Source organism: Chenopodium album, chromosome 8, assembly GCF_948465745.1.
Source record: "Chenopodium album chromosome 8, dcCheAlbu1.1, whole genome shotgun sequence".
NCBI lineage: Eukaryota > Viridiplantae > Streptophyta > Magnoliopsida > Caryophyllales > Amaranthaceae > Chenopodium > Chenopodium album.
The window spans coordinates 46,498,183-46,520,482 of NC_137841.1; the positions used below are offsets into that span (position 1 = coordinate 46,498,183).

The 22,300-nt window shown below is 35.2% G+C and overlaps 1 protein-coding gene across 1 annotated transcript; it reads left to right on the plus strand.

Moving 5' to 3' along the window:
* The first annotated feature begins 8,264 nt into the window (after nt 1-8,264).
* LOC145556091 (myb family transcription factor IPN2-like) lies at nt 8,265-12,317 on the plus strand. Its single transcript, XM_081617762.1, has 6 exons — nt 8,265-8,789; nt 8,942-9,018; nt 9,146-9,206; nt 10,175-10,247; nt 10,499-10,571; nt 11,740-12,317. Exons 1-6 carry the CDS (start codon nt 8,633-8,635, stop codon nt 12,121-12,123), a joined length of 825 nt encoding a protein of 274 aa, XP_081473888.1. The 5' UTR covers nt 8,265-8,632; the 3' UTR covers nt 12,124-12,317.
* Nucleotides 12,318-22,300: the final 9,983 nt, after the last annotated feature.

Consider the following 22,300-nt stretch of genomic DNA (forward strand, 5'->3'; position numbering starts at 1 on the left):
ACCATAAGTTCTTTTGCTATTTTGATGGGTATTCGGGATTTTTGCAAATTCCAATTCACCCTGAAGATTAGGAAAAGACTATCTTTACATGCCCTTATGGTACACTTGCATATCGTAGGATGCCCTTTGGTTTATGTAATGCCCCCGCTACCTTTCAACGTTGCATGATGAGCATTTTTTTTTTATTTCATAGAGTCTATTATGGAAGTCTTTATGGATGATTTTAGCATGTATGGTTCTTCATTTGATTCATGTCTAATAAATCTCACTAAAATTTTGAAACAATGTGAAGAATGCAATTTGGTACTAAACTGGGAGAAATGTCACTTTATAGTGATATAAGGAGTAGTTCTAGGTCACATTGTATCTAACAAGGGCATACAAGTAGACAAAGCTAAGATTTCGGTGATTGAGCAATTACCTCCCCCATTTAATGTTAAGGGAGTTAGAAGTTTCTTAGGTCATGCGGGGTTTTATCGTCGCTTTATCAAAGACTTTTCTAAACTTGCTAAACCACAAACTCAGCTTTTCCTCAAGGATGCCCCTTTTATTTTTACTAACGAGTGTCTTGAGGCTTTCAACAAGATTAAGCAGGCTTTGATATCGGCACCCATCATATGTGCTCCCGATTGGAATCTACCTTTTGGGATTATGTGTGATGCAAGTGACTTTGCACTAGGAGTCGTGCTCAGACACAGAAAGAACCAAGTTTTGCATGGTGTTTATTATGCAAGCAAAACATTGGATGATGCCCAAGTCAACTATGCCACTACGGAGAAGGAGTTTCTTGCAGTCATATATGCTTTAGAAAAATTTAGATCATATCTTGTTGGTTCTAAAGTCATTGTTTTTACTGACCATGTAACTTTGAATTACTTGATAGCCAAGGCGGAATCAAAGCCTACGCTACTCCGTTGGGTTCTTTTGCTCCAAGATTTCAATATTGAGATAAAAGATAAAAAGGGAGTAGAGAACGTAGTGGCAGACCACTTGTCACGTATCAGGTATGATAAGGGTAAGGATTCCCTTCCTATAGATGATTCTTTCCCTGATGACAACTTGTAAGCATTTGTAGAGAAAAACCCTTGGTATGCTGACTTTGCTAATTATTTAGTGGGTGGTACTCTACCTACTTACTTGTCCTACCAACAGATAAAGAAATTCCTTTCTGATGTTAAACATTATTTTTGGGATGATCCTTTTTTGTTTCGTGAGTGTGCAGATGGATTAATTCGCAGGTGTATTCCCGAATGGGAAGTTCACGGTGTGCTTTCTAGTTGCCACACCTCCCCATATGGAGGACATCATGACCCCGCCAAAACGGTGGCCAAGATTAATGAGTCAGGTTTCTATTGGCCTACCATGTTTAAGGATGCTAACATTTTTGTGCAGGCTTGTGACTCTTGCCAGAGGACTGGCAACATCTCGCGGCGGCATAAGATGCCCCAAACTGGAATCTTGGAAGTTGAAATTTTTTATGTTTGGGGTGTTGATTACATGGGACCGTTCCCTTCTTCAAACGGGAACCACTATATACTTGTTGCCGTTGATTATGTATCCAAGTGAGTTGAGGCCATTGCTACTCCTACTAATGATGCCAAGGTGGTCCACAGACTTTTCAAGAAGACTATATTTCCAAGATTTGGAGTGCCTAGAGCTATAAATAGTGACGGAGGATCTCAGTTTCATGAGCGGAAGTTGGACACCCTCCTCAAAGAGTATGGTGTCTACCATAGGACAGGTTTAGCCTACCATCCCCAAACTAGTGCCCAAGTTGAAGTTTCCAACCGTGAAATCAAAACCATTCTAGAGAAGGTGGTGGCAAAATCAAGGAAAGATTGGAGCGATAAGTTGGATGACACACTTTGGGTATACAGAACTGCGTTTAAGACCCCAATAGGTACTACTCCATATAGACTCGTGTACGGTAAAGCATGTCATCTTCCGGTGGAATTAGAATACAAGGCATATTTGGCTATTAAGGAGCTCAATTTGGATGCCAAATTAGCGGGAGAAAAGAGGTTACTTCAACTTAACCAACTCGATGAGTTTAGGTTGACAGCCTAAGATAGTGTTCGTGTTTACAAGGAGAAGACAAAGAGATGGCACGAGAAGATGATCCTTCCGAGAGAATTCAAAGAAGGTGATAAAGTGTTGTTGTTCAACTCTAGACTTAAACTTTTCCCAGGAAAGTTGAAGTCAAGGTGGTCGGTTCCTTTTATTGTCATATAGGCTAACAAATTTGGTTCTGTGGAGGTATTCGATAAACATGGTAACAAGTTCAAGGTTAATGGCCAGAGGCTCAAGCTATATCATGAGGGGGCTACGATTGGTGCAGTTGAACTACTTCACCTAAGCGGTTCCGGTTCATTTTGAGCTTCAATGTGGTAAGAGGGTCATGCGCGACCTAGATAAACCAGGGCTTTGCGGGAGGCAACCCGTATTTCTCGCTTTCTAGACTAGTTTTTCCTTTATTTTATTTATATTTTTTTAGAGAGGTGAGGAGAGTGCAATTTTACCTTTTTCTTAAGTGCTTTTGTACATGTATTAGATCATAAAGTAAGGAGTTTTAAAGAGAAAAAAGTTCGAAGAAAAGAACCATCCAATTTGGGTACGGGCACGATCGGGCGAGGCTCGCCCGATCGGGCGAGCACCTAAGGGTCCAAATCGAGCTAATATGTGCCCGATCAGGCAAGGAGTCCCGATCGGGCGCGTAATTTGAGTTTTATCGGAGCTTGATTTCGCCCAATCGGGCGGAGGTCGCCCGTTCGGGCGCGCAAGGAAGGAAGAAAATCAAGAAAACTTCGCCCGATCGGGCGGATTTTTGGAGAAATTGAGTGAAGTAAAAAGAAATGTCGGGTGAGCAAAATGGCAAAATTCATGTTCGAGTTCGCGCCCAATCGGGCGCGCACTTCACAATTCAGGAAAACATATCTTCGCCCGATCGGGCCAGGCTTGCCCGATCGGGCGCGCCTATTAGATGGTCGGGCTTAAATTTCTTTTCTCCTCCTTTCTTTTCTTTTTCCTTCTTAATTCTTCTTCTTCATTCACACTTTCTCTCTCTAAAACCTTCATTTTCAAACCTTCAAACTCACTTTCCTTTCATGATCTCCTCAAATTCATCCATCAAAACTTAAAAATTTTCACATATTCTTCATCCTTACACCTTCCTCTACATTCTCCACTAAATTTCTACCACTTTCTCTCAAGATTTCTCAAAACCCTTAGATAGAGAAAGCTTCAAATCCCAACTTTTATACATAAAATGGCTTCAAAGAGATCAAGACAACAAAGAGGTGAAGGTTCAAGGCAACAATAGCAACCTATGGTCGACCCGGAGCTCCAAATTCCGGGACGGAAGGAAGTTGTCATAACTTGAACCGAACAACGAGCTAGGATGCTTAACCTCATCGAGATGCAGGTAATTTCTACTCGGTTTGTACATCATCCTACTTTGTCTAGGCTAGGAATTGATAAACCGGTAGAGAAGTTTTTCAAAGGTATATAAATGAGTGGGTTCTTTCAAATGCATTATGACACCTATGATTATTTGACTTTAGAGTTTGTTTCTAGCTTCAATGTTATTAAAACTAATGCTTTGATCACTTATGTCCAATTCCGATTGCTAAACAATGACGTGCGTTTAACTTTAAAAGAATTTGATAAATTGTTTGAGCTTAAATCGGATTAGCCTATTGAATCCTCCCAAGACCGCATTGCCGTGGTCTATAAAAGACTCACCGGGTAGGGTTTACTTAACCTCCCACATGCCAAAGGGACATGGATTCAACATCCCGTCCCAAAGTTTTGGCAAAGGTGTGCCAGTCTCACAATATTTGGGAGGCATGAACCGACAAACGTTCGGAGGGATGAACTTGAGTTGTTGGCTTCCTACATGATCCCCAATGCTGAAAAACTAAACATACCACATAGGATAGCCCAACATTTTCAAAGGGCGCCCAATGCGGTCAAGGGGGGTAGGTCTAGGGCGCCTATCTATTTTGGGGGGTTGTTAACCCATATAGAAGTGAAACACCTAGGATGGAACCCGATCAGGCATAGGAAAATGGAAGGTTCTACCCTCATGGACCTAGCATACTTAGGGGGCCTTAACTGGGTGCAACCTATGGGAGGTGAGACATGGTGGATAGTCCACTAGAAATCGGGTAAGAGAGACCAAGCTTTCAAACTACCCAACCCCGCCTTGAACAAATTTGAGAAGGGGAAGCCTTCCAACACTTTTGAGTTAGATGGTCAAGGCGAGGTTAAAGAGCCTCACCATTCACCACAACCCCCCCATTCACTCCAATACCAACCACCACCCCAACCCTACACATATGGCATACCCACCTCCGTCGATATAACATCGACCCCCATGCCCATTATGACTTTTCGGCTTCTAGGAGCCAACTAGACCGCATAGAGAGAGGGCAAGGGAGAGTGGAGGGCATGGTGCAAAACCCAGACTCTAGATTAGACACTCTTTATCGGAGGGTAGGCCATGTTGAGAGGAACCTCGGGAGGGGTTTATACCCTATGTATGACGATTATGCACGCCGAGGGGCTATTCCCCCTGAGGCATTAGTTCCCGATTGGTTTCAATACCCCAAGGAGGGTATTCGACCAACGGAGCCTTTGGTACTTATGTGGACTACTCTTCAGTCCATGGTTATGGGGTCGATGCTCCTTTTGGGGGGGATAGGAGGAAATGTAGACCCTAACTACTTTGCAGGTGGTTCGGGCTACGGTGGTGCTGGTACGAACCAGGGTGGTGCCGGCTCGATCTATGGAGGAGGCTACCAGAGGATGGATGAGGATGTTGATGAGTAGCTTCTCCTAGTTACACTCCCAAGTCAATGAGGGCATTGCTTGATTTGGCTTGGGGGGAGATATCTTGTACATAAGGTAACTCTTTCTCTCTTTTCTCTATTTATTGCTTTCTAGTGTAGTTTTTATTGCTTTCCTTTATGAAAAAAAATACAAAAAAAAATTGAAAAATATAAAAAATTCAAAAATACGTTCCAATAAATTGTAAATCATGCTTCCCCGTGTCCCATACTTGGAAAATATTGTTTTGGTTCTTAGTATATGATGATAAGCATTGTTAATTTGTTGATCATGATTTGAAGTTTTATTGCTTAGATGTCCTAACATGCGTCAATTTTGCCCAACTGCTTGTGAATATAGTGCTTGACTTGTTGATTTGGTTAGGAATGTGTGATAGTTCCTGGTATGTCAATGAATTTGATTATTGGTTTGCAACTATAAGTAATATTTATATGACTCATTATTATGCACATTAAGGAGGACGAAGACGTTCATTCTTTTAGGTGGTCTTCAGACAATTGTAGATACATTTGTTCCCTTCTTTCTACCCATGTTGTTGCCTTGACTTTTTGTTGTTTATTAGCCACATTACAAGCCTATTATGCCCCATTGGTTTCTAGTCCCAAGCTTGGCTTGGGGGAGCTATCAGTGAGTGAGGTGAGGGAGTTTGTAGTGTGCTTATTATTTGCATAATTTTGGTGGGTTTTGAGAAGTTATTTTGTTCTTGATCGTATTTTTTTTTAATGAGTTTGAAAGTTTAATTTTTTTGAAAAAATAAAGTATGATGATATAAAAAAAAAAGAGAGAAGTTCAAGAAAAAAAAGTGAAGAAAAATAAGTGAGCTTCAAAAGAAAAAAAAAGAGCAAAAGAAAAAAAATTGTTTAATGTTCAAATGTTCTAGTTGGAGGTTGATCAAAAGAAAGAAAAAAATTTAGAAGTTGAGTTTCAATGAAATATTGAAGTTTGGAAAAAAAAAAGCTTGTTTATTCACTCTAGTTCTACATTATCATCTTTTTACGAGTAATTTTGTAAGTGTTGGGATTGTTGTTTATGATTGGAGTATATTTGGTGGATTTTTGTTAGAGTTGGTTATGTAGGAGATGTTGATCATTATTTATTTTTAATCATGGGTTTTACTAGGATTTGCTCCCTTAAGCATAGCTTTTCTCTCACTTGTTCCCAAATGATTCTTACCCTTTACCCTAGCCTTACATTACAAGCTTTAAAGACCTTCCGACCTATGTGCATAGAGTTGTATGATGTGAAAGTGTTGTTTATCAATGCAAGTTATGATTTGACATATTTCGAGTCGACTAGTAGGTTGAGTGTGCATTTTTTATACACACGAGAGTGTGAGTTGGGAGGGCATTGTTCACATAAAGGGGTTGGTTGGAGAGCGATCGAGTACATCTTTTACTCGCCACATAAATTAGAGTTGAGTGTGTGAGCACTAGTCATGAATTATATATGCTCTTGTGGTTTGCTCTTTTTGACAATTGTTAGGGAGGAAGAGTAATTGGATGGATTTGATTGGTTGACTATGAAGCACGTTTATTAGATTTACCTTGAATTGTTTGTGCTTGAATTTTACTTTTTGGGGTGAAGCATATTTATTTATTCATTGATGAGATCTTTGCTTAGGGACAAGCAAAGGTTTGGCTTGGGGGAGTTTGATATGTCTATTTTATATAGTATTTTACCCCCATCCCTTGGTCATAATTAGTAGTTTTTTTGGCTCTTTAGAGCCACTTTTATTACTAATTGGTGTTTTCTAATGTTTTTGTAGTTTTGCTTGAGTTTTGTAGGAAATTGCACATTTAAAGCGTATTCCGGGTTTTTCATGGAGCAACTACGAACATTAAGAAGACACGACCATCTTTGAAGCCTAGGACCGGTTAGAACCGGTGATTAAGGGCTCGGTGTGTGATACTAGGGCATTTGGACCATGTATTCAAGACCCGAAGAGGAAATCCGGATTGGGCCGAAGAATCAAGCCCAATCGAAGTCCAAGCCTCGAAGAGAAGACCGGGCCCGATCGGGCAAGCTTGCGCCCGATCGGGCGGGCGCGCAAAAGAAGGCACCAACAAAAGGCGCACCCGATTGGGTGAGCATTAGCTCGATCGGGCGCGGCTGCCTAGGAAGACCTTGAAGAAAAAGGCGGGCCCGGCCGGGCGGCCCTTCGCCCAATCAGGCGCGTGTTTTTGGAGGCACCTGATTGCCGAGATCTTAGTTTTCAATTAGGATTTGTTTTAGGGATGTTTAAGTACGATTTTTGAACGTAATTTTGATTACCTTCTCTTTTAGACTTTCTCCCTCGACTTAGAATATTTTCTCTCTCTTAAATTCTCTCAACTTTGTTCTGAATTCCATTCCTTAATCCAGATTACTTTTTGTAACAATTTCTTCTCTTTTAATTTCAGTTATTTTCTTTAATTCTTTCATCATGTCTTATTTTATTGTTTTAATTAGTTTAGATTTAATTATGCGTGAGTAGTTTTATTTCTAGGGTTTATGGGATCTAATAAATAATATGAAGGGGTAATTTGTGATTGTTGATTATCAATGCTTGATTATTTTCCTATTGATTGATTTAATGCTATGCAATTAGGTTTGACCAGATTTAATTGTATGAGTTTAGCAATATTGATTCAAGATTCGATAGATGAGAATTGATGTTTAGGCTTAGTTTCAAGAGGCGGACTACTTTATAAATGGTTAAGTCGAGATTCGAGAGATGAGATTTAATACCGGTAAATTAACTATGTGATTGTAATACGTAGCGAAAGCCCTTTATAATCTGATTAATTGATGCATTGATGATTGCTTATTATGATTTACCCTGGAATATTGTTTATTGGTGAACCTATGTCTAGGTTTTTCCTTCATTGATTTACCTCTTATTTTACTCCCTTCCTACTCTAACCTTTAGTAGTTTAATTTCCTTTTTACAATAATTTGGTTACTTGATAATTTAGATTGCTTCTAATTAATTAGGAATAATTTGACTTGTTTTCCTGTGGTTCGACCCTTCTTCCCTATCCACATAGTTAGTGGATTTAGGTTTTATTTTTGATTAGGTGAATACGACTTGAGCCTGTCAATCTCGCAGCATAACAATTTCTAATTTATAATAACAGTATTGTGTTCCTTAATAACATATTCCACTTATGCGACAAAAGTATACAAATATAACAATTAATTTCTAATACAAACACGTAGCCTTTTAATATATAAGTACTTATGAAAAGAGCAAAATACACCTCGAAAACAGTATTAAAGAAACAGATAATAGTATTACATTTATTATAACAAGATAAAATTTAAAATAACAATATTAAAGTAGAAAATGATGTTTTTCCAACACTTAGCGAATTTTTTTTTTCAACATAGGTATGGTATGGACCTTCGTTGCCCGTACCTGATAGTGGGCAATACTTTCTAGAAACAAAGAGCTTCACTTTTGAAAATTAAAGAGGGTCCTGCATGTTACCTTATAACATAGAGTATATAACTTTCTCTTTTTCCTTCACTATTCTCTACCCTTTTCCATTATCAGTTATAGCTTACTCTTTTTATACGACTAAATTTGTCCCCCTTAAACAATTTTTTTTTTTTTTTATAATTTTTTTTTTTGTATATTCTTAATTTTAACATATAAAATGGAAAAGGAGAACTAAACTAAAAGAGCAGCTCCTCCTTATAAGTAAAACCGGTCATCATATTCTTTCATTCGACATTCGTATTCTACAAAGGCATAAGAAACAAGCTAAGAATCTTTCACCCTCAAAGTCCTTCTTCCACTATTATGAATAATTTTAATGAAAGGTCATCTTCATCTTCTATGTGTCCTCAAAGCGATTCCGGCCTCATCCTCACTACCGATCCCAAGCCTCGTCTTCGTTGGACTCTAGAGCTCCACGACCGATTCGTCGATGCTGTTGCTCAACTTGGTGGCCCTGATAGTAATATTTCTTATTTACATGTCTTAATTAAATTGATATGTTTTTATCATATGTATAATCTCTAAAATTTCCGTGCTAGGTTTCTTTATTTAAAAAAAAATTATGATTACTACTATTAATTGTAATGAAGTTATATATTATATATTATACAGAAGCTACACCAAAGACTATCATGAGAGTAATGGGCGTTAAAGGTCTCACTTTGTACCATCTCAAGAGTCATCTTCAGGTTAAATTTCGGTTTTCCCATATATATATATATATATATATATTTTTTAAGGTTATTTTGATTATTAATTGCATTTGTATTAGTTCAGTTGATCTAATTAACACTATTCTCGTATTTATTCAAATAGAAATTCAGGTTAGGAAAGCATCCGCACAATAAGGAATTTTATGATCACTCCGTTAAGGATGGTAAGAGGGATCACTGACCATAAATAAAATTACGTTAGCCTAGGGTTACGAATGCTCCATTTGTAGATTTCATAATATCCCCAATTAATTTTATATTTTAATGCTTTATATATATATATATATATATATATATATATATATATATATATATATATATATATATATTAATCATTGTAGGTATGAAATGGTCACTTAAATTCTGAATGCATGATAAAAGTGCAATGTACACTAGATTAATCATCATTAAGTGTGTGTTGTATAATGATATATTTACAAATCTTACATTTATTACCATCACTTCTTCAATGATTTTGTGAATTTTGTACGTATATTTACCTATATTTTTAGCTTAGTAAGTGATCATATTTTTTTTTGGATATTTGTCTTCGTGCAGTACTAGTAGACTAGTAGTTGTGCTTATCCTTATTCTTGAAAAGAAATATAAATTGTGTGTTGGGTACAAAGTTCCCTAACAACAATCGAGGTGTCTGGTTGACGTCAGATCGAGTTAAACTGTTTTAAATTTAATTCCCGTTATGTGTTAATACAAGTAAAAATCCGAATAAGGTTTTAACCAAGGTGATTCACGATAAAGTCGATAGAGTCAGGTTTTTACAAAAGTGGTACGGTGTTTGTTATTCATTTCTAGGTCAATAGTTACACATGCAAATTAACCTAGTTAAGGTTATGTTTTATTAAACTTAATTTGTCTTAACGTATTTTAATTGGAACAAAATTTATTTTAATATAACATAATATGATGTTTATATGATTTTGCAAATATTATTTTCACTATCATATCATATAAAATAGCTTATACTTTGTATGACTTTTTCTGAATTTATTTTCAATGGTCTAAAGTTAATGAAACTCAACTAAACTTATTTAATTTGAAATTAAATAACTATAACAAATACTAAGATTCCTAACTCAATTGTGTCTTTATTCATTGATATCCTTATTTTTAGTTGTATCTTCTTCATTGGAGGCTCATAGGAATACTGCTTCTTCATCCGGATTTATGAACCGCAATATAAACGAGTAGGTGCTTTATCACTTCCATTATATTTCTTTATTAGCAAGTACTTTTTTTTTTCTTCTAATACTAGAATATCACTTTATTAAGGCAACTTCTAATTGAAGTAACTGAACTATCCCTTCTTCGTCAAAATCTTTATTTCTGGCATTGTTCTTTTGCACTTTTCCTTTCCTTTTTTTTTTTCCCTTTAATTAATATATATTACACTTATGTTGCCCACTTAATTAAATAATCTGTGTTTTAACAATTGCAGGAACAATGTGCATATTGGTGATGCAATCCAGATGCAAATGGAAGTGCAAAGGAGACTCCAAGAACAATTAGAGGTCAGACAAAAATAATAAATACCTTCTGATTCTGCTATTCTATATTTCTATCAATTTTGAGTTCTCTTAAATTTAAAAAATAAACAATGCTTTTCCATTGACATACAAATAACCTAGAATATCATTATTTGTATGTCAATGGAAAAGCATAATGTTTATCTTTTAAATTTGTACATTCGGTTTCAGTCAAATAATAACATTTAGAATGTTATTTACACTTTTCTATTGTAGGTTTTCAAACTTATCATGATTTTAATAAGCTTGACAAAAAAATTTTGTTTATTAATACGCTAATAAATAAGCCTAGTTGTTACATTTCTAGTCATAGTTTTCTCAATAAATATAATATCGATCAATAATAAAAATAGACTAATTTTCATACGCCATTAAAATATGATGTTCTAAACTTTTCCTTAGGTGTTCTAAATTAAATCAAATGTTCTAATTTAGTATTTTTCACATGTTCTAAACCATAAATTAGTTAAGTTTGATGTCATAAATTTTAAATAACTTGTTCCAAAATTTTAATTTATATGTTCTAAATTTTAAAACGTGTGTTATAAGATTTTTAATTATATGTTTTAGATTTTAAAGCGTATGTTCTATTTTTTTACACGTATGTTCTAAATTCTTTACTCACACTTTCTATATTCTATATCAGTTTGTTCTAAATTTTTATTCACATGTTCATAATCTTAAATCAGATGTTCTAAATTTACTCATATGTTTAAAATTTCATAAAGCAAATTTTATAAATTTTTATTCACTTGTTCTAATTCTTAAATCAGATGTTCTAAACATATTACTCACACAAATGTTCTAAATTATTATTCATATGTTCAGAATTTTAGTTTGAGTCACATGTTCTAAATTTTAACTCGCATGTTCTAAATTTTTACTCACATGTTCTAAATTTTTACTCAGTTCTCATATAAGTATGAATTCTCACATATGAACCTATTCTCACCGGATCCCTCCCCTATATATATATATATATATATATATATATATATATATATATAGCCTTCCTAAACAAGATACGAAAGGAAAAATGACACTTTTTGTGAATGAAGGAGTAATGGAGTATAATTCAACCTTTCTTTTTTCTCATCAAACGATTTCTATCACAATAAAAAACAATATAAATGCAAATCATTGTGAATATCAGGTTCAAAGGCATCTCCAACTAAGAATTGAAGCACAAGGTAAGTACATGCAAAACATAATCGAAAAAGCATGCCAAACACTAGCAGGAGAGACAAATTCAGCAGCTTCAGCTAGCTATAAAGGAAACAATATTCTACCTGGCAATAGCCCTCATATGAACTTTCCTTGTCTCCAAGACCTTAACATATATGGGGGTGATCAAGTGGATCACCACCGGAGTATGGACGCGAGCCGGCCGTCTTTCGAGAACTTCATGAAAGCACCTAGTGACAATCTTTGCTTGGGCCAAAAGAGGCCAAATCCTTACATTGGGGGTAATGGTAAGAGCCCTCTAATTTGGTTTGATGATCTAGGTCTTCAAGAACTTGGCCCCTCAGCCAATTGATAGATGCATCATTATAAACATTATAGAACATGGTTGTGAGTAGGAAAAGAATATACATGTATTATTAACAAAAAGGATTTCTTTTTTTAATATATTTTTGTACATCTTGGATTTTTACATCCTCAGAAAATGTAGCACCTTGTGTTTCATTATTTTTTATTAATATACGGCTTATGTAGAAGAAATTATACTAAGCTCTCCTATGCAAAATGTTTCAAAAACTTATTTGACCTATTGTTTCGTAATACGAAATTTTCGTAATGAGTATTTTTTTTAAAAAAAAAAAGAAGAAAATGATTTCGTTAATGAAAGATAGTCAAACAACACTTACAAATTATTTCGAGAAAATCTAAAATTCCAACATATTTACAATTCACCTTAGAACTTTACATCGCAGATTCGATTAACGATCGCCTTTACAAAAATCATCATCCGAAACAATACAATCTGTGAGTTAGCACTAATTAATTCGGGTTGAAATTCACGGATGAATAGTTATTTGGATAAAAAAAACTCATATGGCCTTCTAGATACTTGTAAAGATTGTAAAACACTAAGTTTTCAATCTTTGGCAAACGAACATACAAAAAAAATAAACCTAAAAGAATAAACTGAAGGAGTTTATAGGTACTAATTGCGGAAAAACATGAATCATATTCATAAAACACCTAATCCCAAGATCTCATTGCATAACACATAAAGAACAAGTAATGATACCTTTGAAGCATGATTCCACATGTGATCAAGCACGAACAATGGGAGATAAAGAACCTCAAGCGTGATTCCTCTACTTGATCCATGGGCACAGATTAAACCTCCACTAATGCTAGTTAGTCTTGATTGAACCTTTCAATCAACCTTCTATGGAGAGGAGAGGAGCGAAAAACCAAAGAACCACCACCACGAACACCACGCGCTACCTAGAGGTGGCCAACAGTATGGAGGGGTGAGAAGGGAGGGCCGTGACTGAGAGAGGAAAGAGAGAGCTAAGAGTTTTTGGGAATTGGTTGCTTGTTTCACAATTTACTGACTTGTAAATTGTGACTTGATGCAACCCTAGACATGAATCTTATTTGTAGATTATATCTCTAAATAAGAGTCCACGTCAAGCCCAAATACCTAACTCTAATCCAACTACTCTAGCCCATTCATGGTATAATGTCATCTCCTCATGAGGCTTATTAATGGGCCTTTTACATGTTTAACCTAATACCCTTGTTGTGTGACCTCATAGGATCTATTCTAGAGGGATTTGGGCTATTTGACTAGCCAAAAAATCATTTATCATAATCTAGCAATAGACAATGACGACCCAAAAGAACGAACTTATTATCTCCATAATAGTGATCCTTGATATATATAGTAATTACACTTATCGAAGACATAATACCTTCAATCTCCCACTTGTCTGAGACAAATGCGCAAAATTAAAATCCCTTAAGTCAATGTGTGTCAATTTGATAATATGATTACATCTCATGTCATGATCATATTAAACTACAAATCTTTTCTTGAAATCTAAGTTAGAATTACAGAAAAAATGATTACTATGTAATTCATTTGATCATGGCCATGCATTTTCTGAATTCTCCCTCTTCAAGGGGCTAAGAAACATTCCTAATTAAATAGGTAGACTCAATCCAATCTTGTAGAAACCAAAGCTCCCACTCAACTCATGAAGTAACCAGGAAACATCTTTTATAATCTCCAGTTACGGTTAGACGTTTGAGTGTACACAGTTAAATAAATCATTAAATGGAATCAATGTTCCACTCATTTTAAAGGAATCCACTAATATATTCGGAAGCTCTATACTTGAACTTAAAAGTAGGTCTATAGTTCGATATGATCATGCATCATTCATGCATATCCATGTGATTAGCCGAGCTTCACTACGCTCCTATAGCACAAGAAACTGCGATATCCAATCAATCTTACGTGCTAGTCCATTTATTGAAATCATTTATGTCCGCTACTTTAATGATTTCAAACTAGGAACTTAAATATTATATGAATTTCGTTATTCTATGTTGTCTCATTCATCATGTCATCAACTTGATGAGCCCTTCAATCCATAATTATTTTGGACATTTTATTTAATATGAAAAACCATAATTAAATAAGATTGAAACTTTGTTTCAATTGATAAACATAATTCTGCAAGTTAATGTAATTACTTATGTGATATGTTTTCTCAAAACATATACAACTAAAATTACATAATTTGCTTCAATCCAAGAACCTTGATTTGACTCTCATAGCTTGGTCATGGAAGGGGTTTAGTAAGTAGAGTTCATGAGGAGTTTTGCGACTTCTAAATTTCATAATCATATTCATCTCCATACACTAAGAATTTTCCTTCATCCTTTCGCAAGGAATGAACTTAGGAATTTCTAATTTGTATTCCAAAATTATATTAGATTTTGATTGAAACCTATCATCACTTGTTCTTAAAACACGTGAATTAAATTGACGAGTATAGTCAATGATATGCACACTGCATCCTTTGCAAACTCCATAAGAAGCATTACTCAATACATTAATTTGATCAACCTTTCTCAAAGCATTTAATCTTTAATCTATGTGGCATGTTACATGGGAATGAAACTCCTTTCAATATAATGTTTAACCTTATAAGACTCTTATCAGTATAAGTTTCTTAACCAAGCTCAAACATCCTTCGAGACCTCTATATATAGAGCTTGAGTCCCAAATGTACTCGTCATTCTCTTCAAGGGTTTTCATACAAATTGCATTGACTATCACTTGACTCTTCAAGCAATGAATAATTTCTCTTTATACTAGACCAAGAAGACTGTATAGCTCATACTAAACATCTTGTATATACAAGACCTTTTCTTCATTTTACGAGAACATCAAATGATTTGATTAACTCACAAAATTAAGAACATTAACTCCATGATGCTTACTTACTCCAGTAATGGGTCTTTTAAGCATACTTAGGATTATTGGATTTTCAAAACCATTCTGATTGTATCATATACTGATCTTCTTTCATGAAATATTTCAAGAATGCCCTTTGAAATCCATCTACCAAATATCATAAGGTAGAAATCTCAAAAATATCTTTCATAGAGCTTTGCAACATAACTAATGTAAAGGTTTCATCGTAGTCATAGTCATATTATGAATTAGTTGAACCCTTTAACAAGTCTATGCTTTAGTTAGAAAACACTTTTTTTTTCTTTTCTAATTTTCTTATAATGGGTCTCATTTAATAAGGCAAAGCGTCAAGGTACATATTTATTAAATTGTGATTTGACATATTAAACGATTAACTTTATCAATAAATTAACACTTGTGGAATACATAAAGGTTAATAATATTACTTGCATAATTATATGTTCCAAAATAAATATTTTGAAACTCTTAGTCTATATGAAATCATATTTCTTTAGGTAAGGTTTACTTATGCTAGTCATCATAGTGAGTTTTTAATGCAACAAATTTCAATGAGAAACGACAATAGAGGATGTGTAATTGGAATGTACTACCTTTGACACATGGTTATTATTACACTCAATGATACCACGCGTTATCATTTGTAACATGAGGAGAATAATGCATATATTATTGCTTTTATTCGATTACTTCTCGAATTTCTTCAAGATTTTTTAATTCACTTTTCTTGAACTTTTCAAAGTTTCTCGAACTCTTTTGAGATTCTTATACTCCCACTTGCCTTTTGAGGAGGCACATTTAGCATAGGGTGAACTAACCATGGTTTAAACCATGTTTGTTTGTTGCTTTGCTCGAACTCATTCGAGATTTATACCTCTCCCACTTGACCTGTTGGAAAAATTTTCATAAGGACACCTACTTGAGCAACAAAAATTTTGTGCTAAATATTATTTGTGTAGTAGTACCCCGTGCTCTTTATAGGAATTGATCGTTGTAGACACCTAAAAATGTCTCCCCAAAACCAAACCCGATGATGAACAACCTTTCACCGCCACTATTGGTCAGGTCCAGTATTTAATCCCGAGAGTGCTTAAAAAATCGTATTTGATTAAATTCGTATTTTTGAACAGTTCATGGATTACTCTTGATGTTTGGTAAAAGCATAATTTTAATTTCAGCCCAAACTTATTATTTAATTTTAGCCCAAACCTTTTTTATTTTATTGTTTTATTATTTATTTTTGGCCAAAACTTTTTATTTATTTTTATTTAATTATTTTCTTATTTTATCCCAAATAATAATAAGTCAGAAAAGGCCCAAAATTATCAATCGGCACTTAAAATGCCGAATGAAATTAGGGTTAAAAATGTATTTAGACGGAAAAGTGGGCTGGGAATTCCCGCGCCGCAGCAGGTACCCACCGTGTCACGGGAATCAGTCCCGTCTGACGGTGGGATTTCCTGTGACACGAGAAATCTGCCGTGACACGGGAAATTCCATGTCTTTTCCGCGTAAACCCTTAACGCGTTTTCTTCCCCGTTTACTGAAAATTTCCCGCGTCACACTAAAAACCCACCATGTCACAGGAATGTTTCCCGTCTGACTGTGGGACTTCCCGTTCACAGTACAGTTTGCCGTGTCGCGGGATACTTTTTTAGGGTTTTTATCATTTTAGGGTTCCGTGTGCTCCCTCAGCACATTTGCCCTATAAATACCCCCTCATTTCCTATGTACGGGGCACCAATTAATTCTCTAGTTTATTTTTCTCTCTTCTATGCTTTAGCCTAAACACTAGCCTACCATTATTATTTCAAAATTCCTTCTTCAAGTGCTCAAAGGAGTCCATACTTTACCCATGGTTCTGTCCTTAAGCCAAGGCGTGAAAGGTAGAACTGTTTGAGGGTTTGGCCCCAAATCAACTCTACTTTATTTAATTTAATTTAATTGTTGTTTTATTATTGTTTCCTTAGCTTGAAGTTACTAACTCGTTTATTATTTTGTTGTTGCAAACAAACAGAATCAAAGTAAGAATTATGTTCCTCTTATTTCTATTATTTTTCTAACGATTTTATATTGTTGGAATTATGGCTAAATTGCTTCCAATATTAATGTTTATTCTATTATATTTTTTATTGATCATCATATTGCATGTTTAAAGGGAATATGTAATTGAAAATCACGCCTAATAAGTTAATTTGGACAACCGGTTTAGGTTCCTTTTTAATCTTGTTGTTTAATCGAGTGATCACAAATATTTTAGAATTATATGTTGCATTAATATTTAACCAATTTAGCTTAATAATAGTTTGGAGCAAATTGAATATTTTTGTTTGTATGCCTTTGAGACCGCAGGAATCATTTTTCACTATAAGAATCGAGTAGAGGCCAATACGGGCGAATGTGACTCCATGACTCACTTCGTACCATCATCCCCGATCCTCCTTTCGTGGTTCCGAACCATATGGAGTTAGTAATCTCATGGATTATTAATGGGGTGTAACCTTCACGGGTCAATCGTTGTTGCCTATCGTTGTCCCTTATTCGTGGTTGCCTTTTATGATCCGTGAACGGTTTACAAGTTCCTTAAAAACTTGTTGGCGGCTCCCTACTTTCCTTGTCCCTAATTGTGTCCCTTACCGTATATGTCAATTCCCACTTCCTATGAGTGCCAAGCATATTCACAACATGCTTTTTACGTAGGCGCACTTCGAACGACGCCTACAATTTGGCGACTCCACTGGGGAGGATTCTTGGTTATTTATCGATTTGAGTGATCGGTATTTAATTAGGATGAGTGGATGAGACTTGAAAGATTCCTGAATTGTATTCCTGAGATTTAATTGGCATTGTCACATATGCCGCATATGATTTTTTTTAGGTTACCTATTTTGCCACAATAGTACGTGTTCAACGTATGTGGCTAGCCCGGGGGATTTATGCTCTATCAACCCGAAAATGCTCATGGAAATAAGGGTTCATCCGAATTTTTAAATCCACCCAAACCATGGAGTCGAGTTCGATTTCATCACGAACTCGCGGAGCCGCCTGTTGGCATACACCCTCAAGGGAGGCTGCCTTGCTAACGCGTCCAAACTCTTAACCATGGTACCCTTTGACACCCAAAAGCTTGACCATAGTAGAACATAGAACTTGACTTTAGGTTGCGAACTTCATTGCATCATGCGTGACTATATGCTTATGTGTGCATTTTTTTATTGACCTCTTTTTAATTAATTTTTTTTCTCTTATCAAACCCTTTTTTTTTTTATTATTAGAGTCGAGCCATAGATTTTTTTTTAATTTTTGAGTCACCCGGATTTTAATTCCCGTATACTGCACAAGAGTCAACTTGTTTTGGTCATAGCCGGAGTTCTAGAAAGAGTTACGTGTTGTGCCACCTATGGATCTGTATCCCCGGGTTTTATCTTTCATTTGGCATTGGTTTCGTCTCAATCAGAGTCACAGATAAAAATTTATAACCGATATACTACAGCCTGTCCAGTTTAGGTGTCTTTTTAACGCTACCTTTTTTATTTTATTTTTTTTTTTTTTAAAAAAAAAACAAAAAATCGTGTCAAGCTAGTCTTAGACAAGTCCTTTAATCCGTGTCAACTCGTATAACATAGGATTATAGATTTTTATTTTTTTTTATTTTTTAATACCCATGAGTCTCAACTCTTCTAGAATTCTAGTCCTCTTCCTAGTTTCTTGTGATCGATTTTTGTGCTAACCTTAACATGTGTTCTTTGTCTTTGATTGTGGTTGATCTTATTTATGAATAATGATTACCAATTGACCGTTTTCACCTAGTAAATAGCATAAACATTAAAATTGGACAAAATTAATCAAGTTAGTTTGTATTTTTGTCTTCCGTGCTATTTGGTCATTGAGTCCTTTGTTTTTTACAGCGTCCTCATGTCTAGCCATGCGATCATACCACGAGTCTTAATAAACTCACCTAATCACACATGTTGAGTCATTGCACACACTTTGTCTTCGAATAATGCACTATAGTGTTTATGATCGTATATTAGGACCATGCATGCGTCATTTTCCGTCGTAATAGGAATGAGTGGAGTATTTCCCATCAGATTTCAAAATTGTTTCATACACTCTTCCTTTCCAATCCGAGTATTGAGTGAATGCATTAAGTGAAATCATCCTTACACAGTACTTGAGTCTAAAATCACTAGGCAATAGTTGGAAGAATAAGGGGAACGTCATTCCTTCCTTCTTTTTTTCTAATCAAACCATCAACGACAAAAAATTTCTTGTCCCCCCTAGCGGTAACAAGTAATTCATAAGCAACCATGAAGACAAAACACTAGACAAGTTTCCATACAAGATTTCATGCTTTATTTCTTCTTTTGTTTCAACCCTCTCCCCTAATAAGTCTAGCATAGGTTCCCGTTATCCATGTGTACTGTCTATGTGTCATATTTCTTACCTTTTCCATCAATGAGCATTCCTTTCCTTTGCAATCGATCATCGAATTCATTTGCAAAAAAAAAAAAAAAAAGAAAAAAAAAATTGCCGAACTAATTAAACACAAGGTACACCAATGACTTGAGGCCCCTTTGCAACCCATTCATTCGCCATTAACCATTCAATCACATATCCATTTCTTCATCAACCATTTTGAGCCTCGTCTAACGTTTGGCCTTCATTTATTCAACCCACATTCACTTAACCCTGGGATTGGAAGATGTGTAATTGTATAACATTCAAAAAGCAAGTAAAAAAAAAAAAGCAGCAAAGCAACAATAAAAAAATGTCTAAAGGCAAGTGTTCCAATGTCTTTGATATGAACACATCTCAAATCGCGTCTCTCATCGAGTGCTTGGTACCGTGCCTGAGAAACATGAATGCTAAGTGAGTGATGGACCGCATGATCTTAGATTGTCTACATTGATTCAAAAGATTAAAAAAGAATAGAAAAAAAAAAGAAATTCAAAACTGTAGACACCCATTTGTGTCTCCCCAAAACCAAACCCGGTGATGAGTGCCTTTCACGTCGAATCTTAATCGAATGAAACGAAAGTGTGGAAAGGTCTAGTGTTGCGGAAAGTTTTATTTCTTTTCTCTTCTCCCTGATTTTGAAAACTTTATTTTAAGAAAACAACCAATCCAGTTTGGTTGGTCCATGATATGGGTCCAATAATGGTGTAGTTGGATGGGGCTTGCAAAGACCTTTCCAACGATATATTATAAGCCCAATTTCGATGAATATTGAGGAATTAATGGCCAATTTACTAAACTGGACCCGGTTTGAGCTTTATGTACGGCCCAATGATCTAGGGGAGGGCCTAATATAATTTATCATTCCTAATGCAATTAGGAATGGTTTTAGTCTTCTAGAACATTCTAGAAGGTTTTTATCATTTCTAATTCAATTAGGACTCTTCAGAGTTTTAATCAAGATCAAATAGCATTTTCGAAGAAATTATATTATTTTATCTTCCAATACGGTAAACTTATCAGATTTTCGAAAACGCGTTGAAATCCGGTTTGGCGTCCAACCGAAGGCCTTGGCGCCTGGAACCAGGCTTGGCGCCAGACGCTAACCATTTGCGCCTGGCGCTAGCCACTGGTGCTGGCGCAAACTAGCCAGGGCTGGCGCCAATGTGGTTTTGTAATCTTCAGACTCTGTTTTGTTAAGTTATCTTTTTTGGATGATTTTCTCTATAAATATCGTATTAAAAACTCCGTTTTCATTCACGAATTCTCATCAACAATTAGTTTTAATTAGCTTTCATCAACTCTCTTCATTCACCAACTCTCATCAAGATTTTCTTGATTATTCTCTCTTTCTCATTTTCTAAACTAGCCTTTTCTCAAACACGAAATTCCGCATTCACAAGATCTAGAAACACCTAGCCATATTCGAAGTTGCCTTCGCCCTAGACGTTAAAGGTTTTAATTTCTGAGGGTTTGGTCCCAAATCTCTCTTTCAATTATTTAATTTAATTGTATTGATTATTATTTTCCTTGAAGTTACTAACGCGTGTATTTTGTTATTAGAAAGAGGTACGAAACATCAAAGTAATTACTTTAATTGATTTATGATGTAGATATCATGTTTATATTGTTATTATGATTCCTAGTATCATGTCTAGGTTAATTTTAATATTAAATATGATTGTTATGATGCCTTTTATTTTCTTCCTAATATTTATTCATGTTAGTATCACGTTAGGGCTAAAGATTTGATTTTTATTGTTTAGTGACATGCTAAGGTTTGTTATTAATCTTGTTAGTATCATGCCTAGGATCTTACTTTTATTATGCTTTAACATGAATATTGTTATAATTATGATTATTAATATATATGATTGCTATGGTTATGATATTCATTATTGCCATGATTATTTATAATTATTATTCATGATTATTGATTATGTTGCTTGATACATTATTTTATATTGTTATTGCTTGATCACCTTTTATTGCATGTTTAAAGGGAATTTGTATTTGCAACCACGCTTAATAAGATATTTAATAATCTTGTTAGGTTAATTGTGATTATAATTCAAGTGATCGCCAATAATAGTTTATCTGTGCATTAAATTCAACCAACATAGATTAAACCGGTTTAGGGTTAATCCTATTGATTGCATGTTAATTAGAAAGCGCACATGAATACGAGCAGAATAAAGTAGAGGCCTATTATTAGGGCAGGTTCAATCTCTTTTAGGTTGGATTTGTACCTTCATCCCCGGACCCTTATTTGGTTCATGACCTTATGGAGTTGACGATCTCTTGGATCGTTAAGGGGTGTAACCTTCACCTCGTGAATGGTTTACAAGTTCCTTAAAAACTTGTTGGCGACTCTTTTGCTCTATCTTCTTCCCTTTTGGACGCCACCATACTTTAGTGTATGATCACAGTGGGGTTCAAGCTAGTGGGATTTTAAAGTCTTGAAATTATTCCCTACAGTTTTTGGCGACTCCACTGGTGAGGATTTCTATTTTAATTCCTGAATTTGTTTCGGCAATAATTTAGAATGAGTGGATGAGACTCGAAAAGTTCTAAGTATTTCATGTGCGTAATTTTGATTAACATTATTATCATATGCATAAAAAGGTTCTCATTGGAAAGACCATCCGTAATGAGTAAAAAACATAGGATTTTACACGTAGGAAATTTGAGAAATGTCTTTCACAACTAGGACTGAAATAACACCGCGCGAAACTGGATGATTTTATTGAGCACAGAAAGCTGTTGAGGCATGTGGGAAGTAGCGTCAGGGGCCAGA

Coding starts and splice junctions, on each gene's coding strand:
- LOC145556091 (XM_081617762.1), top strand. CDS start 8,633: ATGAATAATTTTAATGAAAGGTCATCTTCATCTTCTATGTGTCCTCAA. Junction 8,790..8,941: donor TCAACTTGGTGGCCCTGATA/GTAATATTTCTT, acceptor TATATTATACAG/AAGCTACACCAAAGACTATC. Junction 10,572..11,739: donor GACTCCAAGAACAATTAGAG/GTCAGACAAAAA, acceptor TGTGAATATCAG/GTTCAAAGGCATCTCCAACT.